This window comes from Salvelinus namaycush, chromosome 29 (genome assembly GCF_016432855.1).
Source record: "Salvelinus namaycush isolate Seneca chromosome 29, SaNama_1.0, whole genome shotgun sequence".
In the NCBI taxonomy this organism is placed as follows: domain Eukaryota; kingdom Metazoa; phylum Chordata; class Actinopteri; order Salmoniformes; family Salmonidae; genus Salvelinus; species Salvelinus namaycush.
Window position 1 is genome coordinate 14,596,324 of NC_052335.1, and position 18,720 is coordinate 14,615,043.

General features: G+C 43.2%; 1 protein-coding gene across 1 annotated transcript; it reads right to left on the reverse strand.

The window, feature by feature from the left end:
- Window positions 1-6,373: 6,373 nt before the first annotated feature.
- atp5mj (ATP synthase membrane subunit j) lies at window positions 6,374-8,095 on the reverse strand. The gene is made up of 4 exons (XM_038968359.1): window positions 8,003-8,095; window positions 7,250-7,373; window positions 6,851-6,871; window positions 6,374-6,536 (listed from the first exon to the last, which is right to left on the reverse strand). Exons 2-4 carry the CDS (start codon window positions 7,371-7,373, stop codon window positions 6,523-6,525), a joined length of 159 nt encoding a protein of 52 aa, XP_038824287.1. The 5' UTR covers window positions 8,003-8,095; the 3' UTR covers window positions 6,374-6,522.
- Between the last annotated feature and the right edge of the window lie 10,625 nt (window positions 8,096-18,720).

The window sequence follows — 18,720 nt, forward strand, 5'->3', positions numbered from 1 at the left end:
GTAGGGGTAAAGTGTGTGCATAGATAATAAACAGCTAGTAGCTGCAGTGTAAAAACAAAATTGGGGGGTGTCCAGGTGGCCATTTGATTTATTGTTCAGCAGTCTTATGACTTGGAGGTAGAAGCTTTTAAGGAGGCTTTTGGTCCTAGACTTGGCGCTCTGGTACCGCTTGCCGTGGGGTAGCAGAGAAAACAGTCTATGACTTGGGTGACTGGAGTCTTTGAGAATTTTGGGGGTTTTCCTCTGACACCACCTAGTATATAGGTCCCGGATGGCAGGAAGCTTGGCCGTACTGGGCCGTACGCACTACCTTCTGTTGCGTCTTACGGTCAGATGCTGAGCAGTTGACATACCAGGCGGTGATGCAACCGGTCAGGATGCTCTCGATGGTGCAGCTGTAGAACTTTGAGGATCTGGGGACTCATGCCAAATCTTTTCAGTCTCCTGAGGGGGAAAATGTTTTGTTGTGCCCTCTTCACGCCTGTCTTGGTGTGTTTGGACCATGATAGTTTGTTGGTGATGTGGACACCAAGGAACTTGAAACTCTCAACCAGCTCTACTACAGCCCCGTCGATGCCTGTTTGGTCCGCCTTTTCCTGTAGTCCACAACCAGATCCTTTGTCTTGCTCACATTGAGGGAGAGGTTGTTGTCCTGGCACCACACTGCCAGGTCTCTGACCTCCTCCCTATAAGCTGTCTCATCGTTATCGGGGATCAGGCCTACCGCTGATGAGTCGTCAGTAAACATAATGATGGTGTTGGAGTCGTGTTTGGTTACGCAGTCGTGGGTGAACAGGGAATACAGGAGGGGACTAAGTACACACCCCTAAGGGGCCCCAGTGTTAAAGATCAGTGCGCCAGACGTGTTGTGCCTACTTTTGCCACCTGAGGGCGGCCCGTCAGGAAGTCCAGGATCCAGTTGCAGAGAGAGGTATTTAGTCCCAGAGTCCTTAGCTTAGTGATGAGCTTTGTGGGCACTATGGTGTTGAACGCTGAGCTGTAGTCAATGAACAGCATTCTCACATAGGTGTTCCTTTATGTCCAGGTGAGAAAGGGCAGTGTGGAGTGCGATTGAGATCATCTGTGGATCTGTTGGGGCGGTATGCGAATTGGAGTAGGTCTAGGGTGTCCGGGAGGATGCTGTTGATGTGAGCCATGACCAGCCTTTCAAAGCACTTCATGGCTACCGACGTGAGTGCCACGGGGCGGTAATCATTTTGGCAGGTTACCTTCGCTTCCTTGGGCACAGGGACTATGATGGTCTGCTTGAAACATGTAGGTATTACAGACTCAGTCAGGGAGAGGTTGAAAATATCAGTGAAGACACTTGCCAGTTGGTCCACACATGCTTTGAGTACACGTCCTGGTAATCCATCTGGCCCAGCGGCTTTGTGAATGTTAACCCGTTTAAAGGTTTTATTCACATCGGCTACCAAGAGCGTTATCGCACAGTCATCCAGAACAGCTGGGGCTCTCGTGCATATTTCAGTGTTGCTTGCCTCGAAGCGAGCACAAAAGGAATTTAGCTCATCTGGTAGGCTCACTAGGCAGCTTGCGTATGGGTTTCCCTTTGTAGTCCGTAATAGTTTTCAAGCCTGCCACATGTCCACCCAATCAAAGGATCAGATAATTAATCTAGCACTGAAAGCATAAACTACAGCTAGCTAGCACTGCAGTGCATAAAATGTGGTGAGTAATCAACTCAAAGAGAGAGAAAGACAATAGTTGAACAGTTTTGAACAAATACATTTCTTCCAAAATGAAGGAGAAGCAAGAGAGTTTCACTTACTTAGCGAGAAAATGCAGCTAGCTAGTTTAGCAGACTCAAAAACCCTGCTTTAGCCTACTCAGTTTAGCCTACTCAAAAACATAGGGATGCTATGTTAGCTAGCTGGCGATGACTATCCAACACAACACTGGAACTCTTCCAAGTCAAGGTAAGCTTTTGGTTTTACTAATTTATTGCCACCAGGGCCCGCTTATGTAAGTGCTAAACTGCTTACTGATTGTATACTAACTTTACTGCATAATTGTGGTGGGTAACTAACGTGTTAGTTTTAGTATTAGCTATGTTGACTGATTTAACTTTAGTCAATATGGTGACAACGATGTAGGCTGTTTGTAGTGGTAATGATATGGTTTGGCTTGGAAAGGTTTTTTCGCCTGGTCACATACAGCTGACGTGTTGTGCACTGAAGTCCACAGGTGAAGGGAAAAGGTGAGAGGACACGAGCGCATAGATCAGAGAAGGAATACAACGTGGCTGCTATGAAAGTGAACCATGTTTACACGTGATCAGAGGTGTATTCATTCCACCTATTCTGTGGAAAAACGTTTCTTATACGGAAGCAAACGGAACAAAAGGGGGATAAACATACCTTAATTTATCAAATTGAAACTCTTGTTATCAACTGTTGGCCTAATGATTACACCCTAGATTGTTTTATTTTTTTATTGAACCTTTATTTGACTAGGCAAATTCTTATTTACAATGATGGCCTACTGGGGAACAGTGGCTTAACTGCCTTGTTCAGGACAGCTTTCCACCTTGTCAGCTCTGGGATTCGATACAGCAACCTTTCGGTTACTGGCTCTAACCACTAGGCTATCTCCCTAACCCATCTAGATCAGCTATATGTAGGCAAGAGTGTGCAAGTCGGTATTGAATGTGTCACTGTCTGTCCATGTGTCACTGTCTGTCACATCCATTTTTTTTCTCGACCTGTGTGCACCTACGTTGTAAACTTTCATTCATAGGCTAGGTTGTAGCAACCTCATGATGGGTATAGGGAAAATTTGAGAATCATTTAATAGCCCAAACCTATCGCTGTTACATTGAACTGGGTGAATGGAACATGAATGACAGTCATCCAAGATGCTGTAATAGAAATAAGCTATGCTCACAAAAAGTGAAAATCGTCCTCCCTCACCTTAAATGGCAACGACCACAACTGGCTACAGTGAATGTTTTATAAAATTCACAGCCAAAACCATAGGGGCCTGCAGCCTTTCCAGGTGGGAAAACTTTTATTGACGCTATCATCAAGTTTTGGCAGGCTGATGGAGTCAAAGAAGGCTGACACATCAGAACTAGAAAAATCGGAATCTGGAAGAATATAACTCTCAGTTTAGGATCTGTCAGCAAGGTGCCTGCCTCAGACCGGATTTATGGATTGCTCTGTTTGCCTGTGCTCTCTTTAGTTGTCTAGCCAGCAACCTTTCCGATTTGTCCCCTAGTTCAAATAGTTTTTGTCTCAGCTTTAATAGGAGGTTACTGACCTGGGAACCAAGATGATAATATATCTTTTTTTCTTATTTTTTTTTTTTTTTTTTACCCCCTTTTCTCCCCAATTTTCGTGGTATCCAATCGCTAGTAATTACTATCTTGTCTCATCGCTACAACTCCTGTACGGGCTCGGGAGAGACGAAGGTCGAAAGCCATGCGTCCTCCGAAGCACAACCCAACCAAGCCGCACTGCTTCTTAACACAGCGCGCCTCCAACCCGGAAGCCAGCCGCACCAATGTGTCGACAGTGTCCAAAGAAGAGCCAAATGTAGGGCCTCCCGGGTGGCGCAGTGGTCTAGGGCACTGCATCGCAGCGCTAGCTGTGCCACCAGAGATTCTGGGTTCGCGCCCAGGCTCTGTCGCAGCCGGCCGCGACCGAGGTCCGTGGGGCGACGCACAATTGGCCTAGCGTCATCCGGGTTAGGGAGGATTTGGCCGATAGGGATATCCTTGTCTCATCGCGCAGCAGCGACTCCTGTGGCGGGCCGGGCGCAGTGCGCGCTAACCAAGGTCGCCAGGTGCACTGTGTTTCCTCCGACACATTGGTGCGGCTGGCTTCAGGGTTGGATGCGCGCTGTGTTAAGAAGCAGTGCGGCTTGGTTGGGTTGTGTTTCGGAGGACGCATGGCTTTCGACCTTCGTCTCTCCCGAGCCCGTACGGGAGTTGTAGCGATGAGACAAGATAGTAACTACTGACATTTGGATACCACGAAATTGGGGAGAAAAAGGGGGTAAAAAAAAGAAAAAAAAGACAAAGGGCCAGGTGTATATAAAATGGTGTCGTCTGCGTAGAGGTGAATCAGAGAATCACCAGCAACAAGAGCGACATCATTGATATATACAGAGAAAAGAGTCGGCCCGAGAATTGAACCCTGTGGCACCCCCATAGAGACTGCCAGACGTCCGGAGAACAGGCCCTCCGATTTGACACACTGAACTCTGAGTAGTTGGTGAACCAGGCGAGGCAGTCATTTGATAAACCAAGGCTATTGAGTCTGCCGATAAGAATGCAAAATAGTGTACCAATATATTTTATATTTGAGTTTCTTCAAAGTAGCCACTCTTTGACAGCTTTGCACACTCTTGGCATTCTCTCAACCAGCTTCATGAGTTAGTCACCTCATGAACAAGAACAAATTCTTATTTACAATGACGGCCTGCCCTGGCCAAACCCTAACGACGCTGTGCCAATTGTGTGCCATCCTCCGGCTGTGATTAGGAGTCCCATAGGGCAGCACACAACTGCCCCAGCGTCGTCCGGGTTAGGCCATCATTGTAAATAAGAATTTGTTCTTAACGGACTTGCCTAGTTAAATAAAAATGTAAGCGCTTTCATTGTCTGCTTATATGCCCGCTTTATTTATCCTACAGTTCTGACTTGGTGTGCCAGCTGAATACTGTAAGAACAGCCCATGTTCTTAATTCTGTTGCTGTACATTATAAAAGTGCTGAACAAATAATTATTTTGACTACGTCCATCCTAGCTCGCTCATTAATGTCTTAATCGTAATTACAGATTTCCTCTTATCCGCTCGACGTTCCCCTATGACATAGTTTGTACATCTCAATTATCTGTAGAAACCACATTTGTTTTAGCAAGTCAGCCATATAAGCTGTTTTTAAAAAGGTAATAAATGAGGCTGAATGAACTGTTCCGCTGCCAGACAACGCTCCGCTGATAGCCATGTGTAACGTTGGTAAGGATTCATTCCACGGTGCTGAAAAGTAAGCTCTGCTGTTGGGACAGCTTTAAAGGGAAAGTGGATACCTAGTCAGTTGTACAACTGAATACATTCAACTGCATTCAAAGGTTTGTAACCTTTATAGTGCAATTAATGTCTTGTTTAGTGGCTTTGCTGGCATGCATCAAGATTTACATGCTAAAATTGCCACAGCACGACAGGCCCCATGGAAACATCAAATTTGTCACTAAACTTTCCAGATGTCGACAAGTTAAAATACGCTAGACAAGGTGGGATATTTATCTCAGTAAAATAATTATACGAGAAATGGTGTAAACCATCATAACGAAGTAAACATTGTGTGGTCCTCCCACTAAGGCTTGGGAAAGCATGCAGTTTAATAGGCTACAGATAAATTATGAAATTCATAGGGCGGTGTAAGTGAACATTATGAGCTTGATGCTCCTTTCCAATAGAGGTTCTTATTCTGGTGGCATGTTCAGCTGCCATTTGTCAAATAATCTCGCTTTTATCCATAATAATCTCATTGTGAAGGTTACCTACCCGCATTGTATCTGCTTGTGAAGCGTTCAAGAAAATGTTAGACATGACTTTGAAGACGCCAGCAAATCAGCTCACGTTCTGGCCCCTGACCACCCGCGCAAGAAAAAAATTAATCTGCCCCTGGCTGAATCAGGTTGATGATCCCTGGTTAGACAGCTGGCATGCTCCAGAAGCTTCCTTGATCAACAAAAACTATACCATTCGATACGTTGGGTTGAATGTGTCCTTCGCTAACAAATAAGCGTATAAAACGTATTTTATCCAGGGTCTCCTATTTCCACCTGTAGAAGTGGGTGATTAAGAGGTAGTCGCACATGACTGTGGTCTAGAATCAACTACAATGTCAGCCACAGTTGGAAAATAGGTCTGCCCCATGTTTTTACCTGGAAAAACACTTCACACTTCAGAATAGGGAAGAGTTACTATGCCCACATTGAGACAGCATACACAGAATGAGTTTCCACTAATTGGTCCTTTGACCAATCAGAGTGGATCTGAAAACCAATTTGTAGGAAAAAAATAATATTTGTATGCCTGTGTAAACACAGCATAAGAGTCTGTTTCCTGTTTAACTTGCTCTTTAAACTATAAATATGCCTTCATTATAGCTAATAACGAAGATATTAAGGATTGGCCAGAACTACATTACTTACATTTGCATAACAAATCCCTTTAATCCTAATAAACCTAAGACCTTACATAACTACAAATGTGGCCAATATGCATACCTTAAAATAAGGTCAATGGTTTAATAGAAAAATGTGTTGACTAACTTAAGATATACCAGTCTTTTGATCCCGTTGATGAGATTAACATTATCACTGAATACAATGGCAAAAATGTATCATCCTTCTAGTGATCTCAGTAGACCATTTTATTGTTCCATAGAAACAGACAATATGGACAGACATTATGGTGTAAATTGAGCTGCTTCACATGGGGTGCTATTTCACATGGGGAAAGGGGGTGACCGCTCAGCATAGTGATGAAATCAATGTGCAGGCTCTGAAATAAAAACACAAGTGTCAATACATACAACCATAAAACAGACTATTGCAAATTACTTAAATGTATGATGTTGTTCAAGTTTGTTTATTGTTGTAAAGTGTTACACTACCTACTGCAGCAACATAGGCAGTAAGATCGGCACAATGTCATCTCTCATGAAATGTTGGTTAATCATAAAGTATAAATGTTTTGTTTTTATTGATTCCATGAACATGAAAATGCACATGTATTGCTGTTTTAACATGCAAATCTGCCATGTAGGTATCCCAGTAAACTTGAATAACATGAAATGCCTAATAGAAAACACTTACTTCCTTTAACTGCTTTCTTTCCTAAAGTTAGAAAAGGGAGAAGGAAACAAGATGTTAAAAAGCAAACATTACCCAAATACAGGTGTACTAGCCCTTTACAAAGTAAATAGGCTCCATTAAAAAGCCCATTCTGAAAATGTAGTAGTGTTCTGCTGCTGCATGATACAGTTTCTCCAATCACTGATGTAAAGATCTTGTTCAGTTGTTAAAGATCATCCTCTTCAAGTCTGGTGTGCCTTACCAACAATGAAAGATAATGCTTCACGCATTATTGCCCACAGCCACCAACTATTCAAATTAATTAAGACGTGTAGTACAGAACACTGTACTACGATTTCTGAGGTTTTGGTGTCCAACTTGGTGTCAAACTTTTATTCAATTTAGCAGTAGACAACTCACCCCCATAAGAGACTTTGTAGTACAGGTATGTCATGACACCCAGGCCGACCCACATCTCCTGGTACGCCCCAGCGTAGTAAGGGCTCATCTTGGCCCACCAGCTTGTAAATACACGCCCTGCCATCTGTGTGAAAAATAACAGAATTCTGTCAAATACATTTATTTTTCAGGCAAAAAAAAACAGGGGGGTCCAACAATGGAAGGAAATTAACTTGGAACAAGTGTACCTTAGCAGTACAACTACAGCTGGCTAGCTTGTAGTACGTGGGAGGTGAGAGACGCCTAGGTGAAAGATTGCTAGCTAGCGTTAGCTGTATAGCCTAGCATGCGAAATGGAATATGCCCACGGAACAGAACTAACGTTGAAGCACAGAGGACGTAGCATGACTTTCAACCACATCTACCTTCTTAGCTAACGTTACCCAGTTGTCCTGATACATGGCTGTTATAAGAGTCAACTTAACGTTATCAAGGCACACTAGCTAGTATGTATGTCTATGTCAAAAGTAACAGCAAAAACTAGCTAGCTACATTTACACAATCACGCAAGGTTAGCTTGCTAAATTCCTGCAACTGTTAGCCAGTTTGCTCGCTAACGTTAGGCCTCATGCAGAGGTTGTCGTCTTGGCTGGCACGCGTAGGTAAAGCTGATATATCTTTTTTTTTTAAACAAGGTAATCTGACATATTTAATTAATATTTTGTACTAGGTATTGGTTTGAAGGCATACTAGAAAATCTTTGTAGGGCCTTACCTTCAGTATGTGATGCCCGGTGCGAAGAAGGTCACTGTCCAACGCAAACAACAGTGTTTTGTGTGTCGCAGAGCGTGCTGGGATATCAGTTTTATTTTGCCGCAAGCAGAGGAGTAGTAGAATGCACATACAGATTTAGCCACATCGCCACCCCGTGGTAGCCGCGATTTATCATCCAGCAAAAGCACTAGACCCACCAATATAGCAGTGAAAATTTGCTGTTCATTAACTTATCCAGTGATTTTTTTGTCGACATTTAGAAAGTTTGCATAGGAAATAGACGTGACAGTTGCCTTTCCATTTAACTATATTGTCTCGATAAAGACAGCTAGAGGTAATTGTTTTGCAACACATAAAAAAATTATTGATTTGTAAAAAGCTACTGTGTCGAATAAAAATTAGGTGGTTGAAGTGTTTCCATTATCCATTGAGGCTAATTGCGCATTAATACATTGACGACAGCCTGTATGCCTTCCCACCTATCTGTTTCATGTCTCAGGTAGCCCGCGGAAGACAGCATGGTTATAATGCAATATTAACTGGAAGAATATTTGCCATATTCTAATCATGTATTACCACAGTCCGTGCCATGATTAAATTTGCACTCCTGTAGATCTGAAATAATTGGATGGTGAAACTTGCATTCAGCCAACCAGAAAAGCAAGGCAAAGCAATTCCGGCATTCTTGAAAGTCAGGCCAATCCTTATCCTGCAAAGAAACATTATTTGTTATAGTTGTCATTTTTTTATTTAGCAAGCAGTAGGCATTTGAAATTAAAAAATATATATATTTTTTTTCTCACCTTTATATAACCAGGTAGGTCAGTTGAGGACAAGTTCTCATTTACAACTACTACCTGGACAAGATAAAGCAAAGCAGTGCGACAAAAACAACAACGCAGAGTTACACAAACAAACGTACAGTCAATAACACAATAGAGAAGAAAAATATAAAAATCTATGTACAGTGTGTTCAAATGTAGAAGAGTAGGGAGGTAGCCAATAAATAGGCCATAGAGGGGATGGATGTGGGGTGGAGCTTTATAGTTAGGCCTATGTGATGACATCACGTGCCCCGCGTACCTTCAAAATTATTCATCAATCATCATTTATTCGAAAAACAGTTTCCATCATAGTGATGCAATAAAGAAAGTAAGACAACAGAACGATCCACCCCTGTTGAACGGATAACAATGTTGTTGATCTTTAGAAAATGTCTCCTATATCTGTAATTTCCATTACACATGTGGCAATGTTTTTGTTGTTGTGACATTGCTTTTGTCAAATAAACTTCAGTAAATGGAAACCTGTCTCCTGTTACTGAGTGGACTAAATGCTTTATTCCCGAGAGGAAGAGGCGAAGCGAGAGGGATAACTGGGCCCAAAATCTGTCTTCTCTAGCAGGTGGCGTTATTTTTGTATTTTTTTTGCTCACCAAGCGAGGAGGTTTTGAATGGAGGTCAATGTGTCGAATTTGGTTCACCATTTTTTTATGGATTATTTGCTATGTGTGGTTTATTTGATCGAATGTGTTTCGTAATAATTAGGTTGTTACGATTGTACTGATATAAGTAGGACACGTGACATCCCGAGAAAAAACACTTTATATTGTAGTTGTGCCTGATAGTCACTAGTAGTTACCTGGTCGTCATAAACCCCGCCTATGTCTACAAATTATCTTCTTAAAATGTGATTTTAAACCTAACCTAACCACACTGCTAACCAAGTCAAAAAGCCCCTAATAATGCATCTCCAGGAGACCTGTGGATAATGCAGCTGGCTACCAATTAATTTTCATTCAGTCATGGCTGGTTTAGGAATTTATTTGAATCCCCAATACTAATGGTTTGAAAGAAATGTAATATCTTTTGGATGGTCAGCACCCGGCTGACACGGGAATGTAAATTTAGCAAAAAATAAACGTCCTCTCACTGTCAACTGAATTTATTTTCAAGTTCCACAGACATGTGACTAACAGAATAGAATATGGAATAATGTGTCTCTGAAACCGGGGGGTAAAAATCAAAAGTAACAGTCAGTATCTGGTGTGGCCACCAGCTGCATTAAGTACTGCAGTGCATATCTCCTCCTCATGGACTGCACCAGATTAGCCAGTTCTTGCTGTGAGATGTTACCCCACTCTTCCACTAAGGCACCTGCAAGTTCCCGGACATTTCTGGGGGGAATGGCCCTAGCCCTCACCCTCTGATCCAACAGGTTCCAGACGTGCTCAATGGGATTGAGATCTGGGCTCTTCGCTGGCCATGGTAGAACACTGACATTCCTGTCTTGCAGGAAATCACGCACAGAACGAGCAGTATGGCTGGTGGCATTGTCATGCTGGAGAGTCATGTCAGGATGAGCCTGCAGGAAGGGTACCACATAAGGGAGGAGGATGTCTTCCCTGTAACGCACAGGGTTGAGATTGCCTGCAATGACAACAAGCTCAGTCCGATGATGCTGTGACACACCGCCCCAGACCATGACGGACCCTCCACCTCCAAATCGATCCCGCTCCAGAGTACAGGCCTCGGTGTAACGCTCATTCCTTCGTCGATAAACGTGGATCCGACAATCCCCCCTGGTGAGACAAAACCGCGACTTGTCAGTGAAAGTACTTTTTGCCAGTCAAATCAAATCAAATTTTATTTGTCACATACACATGGTTAGCAGATGTTAATGCGAGTGTAGCGAAATGCTTGTGCTTCTAGTTCCGACAATGCAGTAATAACCAACAAGTAATCTAACCTAACAATTCCGCAACTACTACCTTATACACACAAGTGTATATACACTGCTCAAAAAAATAAAGGGAACACTTAAACAACACAATGTAACTCCAAGTCAATCGCACTTCTGTGAAATCAAACTGTCCACTTAGGAAGCAACACTGATTGACAATAAATTTCACATGCTGTTGTGCAAATGGAATAGACAAAAGGTGGAAATTATAGGCAATTAGTAAGACACCCCCAATAAAGGAGTGATTCTGCAGGTGGTGACCACAGACCACTTCTCAGTTCCTATGCTTCCTGGCTGATGTTTTGGTCACTTTTGAATGCTGGCGGTGCTTTCACTCTAGTGGTAGCATGAGACGGAGTCTACAACCCACACAAGTGGCTCAGGTAGTGCAGTACATCCAGGATGGCACATCAATGCGAGCTGTGGCAAGAAGGTTTGCTGTGTCTGTCAGCGTAGTGTCCATCAGGAGACGTGGAGGAGGCCGTAGGAGGGCAACAACCCAGCAGCAGGACTGCTACCTCCGCCTTTGTGCAAGGAGGAGCACTGCCAGAGCCCTGCAAAATGACCTCCAGCAGGCCACAAATGTGCATGTGTCAGCATATGGTCTCACAAGGGCTCTGAGGATCTCATCTCGGTACCTAATGGCAGTCAGACTACCTCTGGCGAGGGTTGTAGACTCCGTCTCATGCTACCACTAGAGTGAAAGCACCGCCAGCATTCAAAAGTGACCAAAACATCAGCCAGGAAGCATAGGAACTGAGAAGTGGTCTGTGGTCACCACCTGCAGAATCACTCCTTTATTGGGGGTGTCTTGCTAATTGCCTATAATTTCCACCTTTTGTCTATTCCATTTGCACAACAGCATGTGAAATTTATTGTCAATCAGTGTTGCTTCCTAAGTGGACAGTTTGATTTCACAGAAGTGTGATTGACTTGGAGTTACATTGTGTTGTTTAAGTGTTCCCTTTATTTTTTTGAGCAGTGTATATATATATATACTATATATACACCAGTCCTGTCTGGTCCAGCGACAGTGGGTTTGTGCCCATAGGCGACGTTGTTGCCGGTGAAGTCTGGTGAGGACCTGCCTTACAACAGGCCTACAAGCCCTCAGTCCAGCCTTTCTCAGCCTATTGTGGACAGTCTGAGCACTGATGGAGGGATTGTGCGTTCCTGGTGTAACTCGGGCAGTTGTTGTTGCCATCCTGTACCTGTCCCGCAGGTGTGATGTTCAGATGTACCGATCCTGTGCAGGTGTTGTTACACGTGGTCTGCCACTGCGAGGATGATCAGCTGTCCGTCCTGTCTCCCTGTAGCTCTGCCTTAGGCATCTCACAGTACGGACATTGCAATTTATTGCCCTGGCCACATCTGCAGTCCTCATGCCTCCTTGCAGCATGCCTAAGGCACATTCACGCAGATGAGCAGGGACCCTGGGCATCTTTCTTTTGGTGTTTATCAGTCAGTAGAAAGGCCTCTTTAGTGTCATAAGTTTTCATAACTGTGACCTTAATTAATTGCCTACCGTCTGTAAGCTGTTAGTGTCTTAACGACTGTTCCACAGGTGCATGTTCATTAATTGTTTATGGTTCATTGAACAAGCATGGGAAACCGTGTTTAAACCCTTTACAATAAAGATTTCTGAAGTTATTTGGATTTTTACGAATTATCTTTGAAAGACAGTGTCCTGAAAAAGGGATGTTTCTTTTTTTGCTCAGTTTATTTCAGCAATAAGAGGGTGTGTCTGAAAATACCTGGTAGCCTATGCCAACACACTTTTTTGCCATTATTCCTAAGGGAAGGTTGCTGGCTTCCTGACCAATAGCAACCCAGTGGGCATGTGACGTGATAAAGACGTATTTTTCTGGTTGAAATCTGGTCGGGACGTCTTATAACCAGATCACAACCATATTAAGACGTGAAAAAGAAGTCTTGTAAAATACGTCTCATTTTGGTTGATATCTGGTTTATGGTTGAAATCGGATTGAACTACTGACCACTTACCTACTCAGTTAATAGACACCAATCTATATAAACATGTGCATAGTGTTTGTGGGCCATGCACCCATTAGATATAAGACACTAGAACCATTACAATTATTAAAATTGGAGTAATGTTATTTTTCATCAGGGTTTGCATGATTCAGCTTAGCACAGTTGGCAAACAACAGCTGGCAGTACGGACCAAAATGGATTAGGGTTTCGTGGCATACTGTACCCAGTTATCACTCTTGGCCTATTCCGGTTGAGACTCGGGGGTCTTCATGCAGGCCGAGCTCTTCCCGAGTCCGGCAGAATCATATTACTTTGGGCTCCGGCTAATGATACTCAGGCCAAGTCCACTTTTTCAGGAGTAGGGCCATTTGAAATTTTTATTCGGCAGGTGATGAAATACCAATTAAAAAAGCAAAGAAATGTGCTATATTTCACCTCCGAGTCATCGAATTTGCCAGATACAATGTGTCTCTGCGGTACTATAGCTATCAGAGATGGTCCATAATTTAGAGAATCTCTGTTGCTATTGCTTTTACTAGCTAAGGCAGTGTTTTTCGTAGTTTGCAATTGAAAAGTGCACATTCATTATCCATAACATTTTTTCCAGGCTACCAGCATGTAAGATAAACATGCACAATAATACAGGATACAATTTGTGTCTCTGTGGTCCCTAGAAATAGCTCCACCAATTCCTGGTTGCTAAAATTCTAATAGTTTGGCTAAATGCAGTTTATGTGACAAAACAAGCAAGTATAGTGTAGAGAATCCGTGTACCATCTAAACCCGATGTGAAGTATCTTTTCCATAACCAAAAATATTATATTTTCAGCTGTTTGAAGCTTGTGTACAAAACCGAAAGTAAAAGACGCAAAAAATAAACTTAAGAATTAGAAGCATAGAAATTGCGCACACAGGACAGATCAACCACTTCTTAGACTTGCTTTCAATAAGAATGACAGATCTATAACTAATTTCTATGTGAATTGGGTCAGGTTGCCCAAAAAGGTACATACAGTGCATTCGGAAATTATTCAGACCCCTTCACTTTTTCAAAATTTTGTTACGTTACAGGATTATTCTAAAATGAATTAAACAAGAAAAAAAATCCTCAGCAATCTACACACAATACCCCATAATGACAAAGCGAAAACAAGTTTAGAAATGTTAGCAAATGTATATATTTAAAAAAAACAGAAATACCCTTTTTACATAAGTATTCAGACCCTTTGATATGAGACTCGAAATTGAGCACAGGTGCATCCTGTTTCCATTGATCATCCTTGAGATGTTTCTACAACTTGATTGGAGTCCACATGTGGTAAATTCAATTGATTGGACATGATTTGGAAAGGCAAATACCTGTCTACAGTATATAAGGTCCCACAGTTGAAAGTGCATGTCAGAGCAAAAACCAAGCCATGAGGTCGAAGGAATTGTCCGTAGAGCTCTGAGACTGGATTGTGTCAAGGCACAGATCTGGGGAATGGTACCAAAACATTTCTGCAGCATGGATGTTCCCCAAGAACACAGTGGCCTCCATTATTCTTAAATGGAGGAAGTTTGGAACCACCAAGACTCTTCCTCGAGCTGGCCGCCAGGTCAAACTGAGCAATTTGGGGAGAAGGGCCTTGGTCAGGGAGTTGACCAAGAACCCGATGGTCACTCTGACAGAGCTCCAGAGTTCCTCTGTGGAGATGGGAGAACCTTCCAGAAGGACAACCATCTCTGCAGCACTCCACCAATCAGGCCTTTATGGTAGAGTGGCCAGACAGAAGCCACTCCTCAGTAAAAGGCACATGACAGCCTGCTGTGATTTTGCCAAAAGGCACCTTAAGGACTCAGACCATGAGAAATAAGATTGTCTGGTCCGATGAAACCAATATTGAACTCTTTGGCCTGAATGCCAAGCCTTGTCTGGAGGAAACCTGGCACCATCCCTTCGGTGAAGCATGATGGTGGCAGAATCATGTTGTTGGGATTTTCTTCAGCGGCAGGGACTGGGAGACTAGTCAGGATTGAGGCAAAGGTGAACAGAGCAAAGTACAGAAAGATCATTGATGAAAACATGCTCTAGGGCTCTCAGGAACTCAGACTGGGCTAAGCACACAGCCAAGACAACGCAGGAGTGGCTTCGGGACAAGTCTCTGAATGTCTTTGAGTGGCCCAGTCAGAGCCCGGACTTAAACCTGATCGAACATTTCTGGAGAGACCTGAAAATATCTGCACAGCAACCTGACAGAGCTTGAGAGGATCTGCAGAGAAGAATGGGAGAAAAATGGGAGAAATTCCCCAAATACAGGTGTGCCAAGCTTGTAGCATCAAACCCAATAAGACTCAAGGCTGTAATCGCTGCCAAGGGGGCTTCAACAAAGTACTGTTTTTATTTTTTATACATTGCAAACATTTCTACAAACCCATTTTCACTTTGTAATTATAGGGTATTGTGTGTAGATTAATGAGATTTATTTATTTAATACATTTTAGAATAAGGCTGTAACGTAACAAAATGTGGAAAAAGTCAAGGGGTCTGAATACTTTCCGAATGCATTCAATTTTTTTATACTTCAAGGGGTCTTAAAATTCTAATAGAAAAATTACCCTTGGTATGACTTTCTTAAAACAATCTTAAAACAACTCCACATAGCTATAAAACAAATGTTTCTTGATCTTTCTTATATCTCTCAGATATAGGACAGACACTTCAGAACAAACTTCCTTTAGATTTTTGGGGGGCATTATCTTTTGTAACATGTGAATCAGTGAATCTGTTATTCATTGTGTTTGTATCGGCTAATAGCAGGAAGGCTAAACACAATTTTTCATCAAATAATTTGTACATATATTCTTTGATACTTCAAGGGGTCTAAAAATTCTAAATCAAACAGAAAAATTATCCTTGGTACGACCTTAAAACAATTCCATATAGTTTAGTAGAACACCCTCTCCCGGCTAAGATTCTTACGGGTTAACTGCCTTTTTCAATGTTTTATTATCCTTTTAGCAGGAATCTTCTAGCTTGGATGGAAGGATGGAGGAGGGAACAAATGGAACAAGTACATGAGTTATCCAACCTGCTGACTAATAAATGTATATAGCCTATGTTTTGATGTCTTTCTCTCTCCATCTGTCTGCCAGATTGATGAGGGACAGCAGAGTCAATGTACTTGCTAGGCTAAATCTAACAATATGGAAAACCTTAGGTAATTAATTGGTTAATCATGATTTGTCCCCGTCTTTACAGTTCCTGAAACATGTCAATAACCTGATGCATGGCCTCTACAGCAGTGCTTGACCACCCACTCAGTTACCAGTGACCTATTCTGCCACATCCCAGGGAAAGGAGAGCAGAACAATCCCTCCTTAAATCCATAGTCATTGACAGTAAGTTGTGTGCCAATTTTATTTTTTGCTTTGATACTCTGATATTCAATGTGTATTTATTCCTACAACCAGCTTAGTAAGAGCTAGGTTGTACTAGCTATGATAAAAAGATGGCGCCGTCTTATCGGCTCTTAACCAACCATTCAATTTTTTTGTTTTTCCGCGTAGTTCGTAACTTGTTTTGTACATAATGTTGCTGCTACCGTCTCTTATGACCGAAAAGAGCTTCTGGACATCAGAACTGGGATTACTCACCTCAAATTTGATGAAGGGTTCTTCTTCAATGAGTCGGACGTGAGGGATATACCATGGACACCTGACCAGGCCCAGATCCCCGTGATTCGCTGGAAAAGGAAACGTAGGTTTCGCAGAAAGAGACCAGGATGCTTTTTGAGGATCAGGCGACGAGTGGCTAATCTGCCCTTGCCTTCCGTTCTGCTAGCTAACGTTCAATCACTGGAAAATATATGGAACGAACTGAAAGCATGTATATCCTACCAACAAGACATTAAAAACTGTAAAATCTTATGTTTCACCGAGTCGTGGCTGAACGACGACATTAAGAACATACAGCTGGCGGGTTATACACACTATTGGCAGGATAGAACAGCAGCCTCTGGTAAGAAACGGGGCGGGGGCCTATGTATATTTGTAAACAATACCTTGTGCACGATATCTAAGGAAGTCACAGGGTTTTGCTCGCCTGAGGTAGAGTATCTCATGATAAGCTGTAGACCACACTATCTATCTAGTGAGTTTTCATTCATACCACCACAGACTGAGGCTGGAACTAAAACTGCACTCAATGAGCTGTATTCCGCCATAGGCAAACAGGAAAACGCTCATCCAGAGGCGGCGTCTAGTGGCCGGGGATTTAATACAGGGAAACTTAAATCAGTTTAAACTCATTTCTATTAGCATGTTAAATGTGCAACAAGAGGGAAAAACATTCTAGACCACCTTTACTCCACACACAGATCTGACCATAACTCTATCCTCCTGATTCCTGCTTACAATCAAAAATTAAAGCATGATGCACCAGTGACTTATCTATACAAATGTGGTCAGATGAAGCAGATGCTAAACTACAGGACTGTTTTGCTAGCACAGACTGGAATATGTTCCGGGATTCTTCCGATGGCATTGAGGAGTACACCACATCAGTCACTGGCTTCATCAATAAGTGCATCGATGACGTCGTTCCCACAGTGACTGTACGTACATACCAGAAGCCATGGATTACAGGCAATATCCGCTAAAGGGTAGAGCTGACGATTTCAAGGAGCGGGACTGTAACCCGGAAGCTTATAAGAAATCCTGCTATGCCCACCGACGAACCATCAAACAGGCAAAGCGTCAATACAGGACTAAGATCGAATCGTACTACACCGGCTCCGAAGCTCGTCGGATGTGGCAGGGCTTGCAAACTATTACAGACTACAAAGGGAAGCACAGCCGAGAGCTGCCCAGTTACACAAGCCTACCAGACGAGCTAAATAACTCCTATGCTCGCTTCGAGGCAAGTAACACTGAAACATGCATGAGAGCATCAGCTGTTATGGACGACTGTGTGATCACGCTCTCCCCAGCCGATGTGAGTAAGACCTTTAAATAGGTCAACATTCACAAGGCTGCTGGGCCAGACAGATTACCAGGACGTCTACTCCAAGCATGTGCTGACCAACTGGCAAGTGTCTTCACTGACATTTTCAACCTCTCCCTGTCTGAGTCTAATACCAACATGTTTCAAGCAGACCACCATAGTCCCTGTGCCCAAGAACACTAAGGTAACCTGCCTAAATGACTACCGACCCGTAGCACTCACGTCTGTAGCCATGAAAGGCTTTGAAAGGCTGGTCATGGCTCACATCAACACCGTTATCCCAGAAACCCTAGACCCACTTCAGGTTGCATACCGCCCCAACAAGTCTACAGACGATGAAATAGCCACCACACTGCACACTGCCCTATCCCATCTGGAATAACTATGTAAGAATGCTGTTCATTGACTACAGCTCAACATTCAATACCATAGCACCCTCCAAGCTCATCATCAAGCTGAAGGCCCTGGGTCTCAACCCCACCCTGTGCAATTGGGTCCTCGACTTTCTGACGGGCCGCCCCGAGGTGGTGAAGGTAGGAAACAATATCTCCACTTCGTTGACCCTCAACACTGGGGCGAAACACAGACAAACTGAAATGGTCCATCCACACAGACATTGTGGTGAAGAAGGCGCAACAGCGCCTCTTCAACCTCAGGCAGCTGAATAAATTTGGCTTGTCACCCAAATCCCTAACTTTTACAGATGCACAATTGAGAGCATCCTGTCTGGCTGTATCACAGCCGGGTACGGAAACTGCACAGCCCTCAACCGCAAGGCTTTCCAGAGGGTGGTGTTGTCTGCACAACGCATTACCAGGGGCAAACTACCTGCCCTCCATGACACATATAGCACCCGATGTCACAGGAAGGCCAAAAAGATCATCAAGGACAACAACCATCCAAGCCACTGCCTGTTCACACCGCTACCATCCAGAAGGCGAGGTCAGTACAGGTGCATCAGAGCTGGGACCGAGAGACTAAAGAACAACTTCTATCT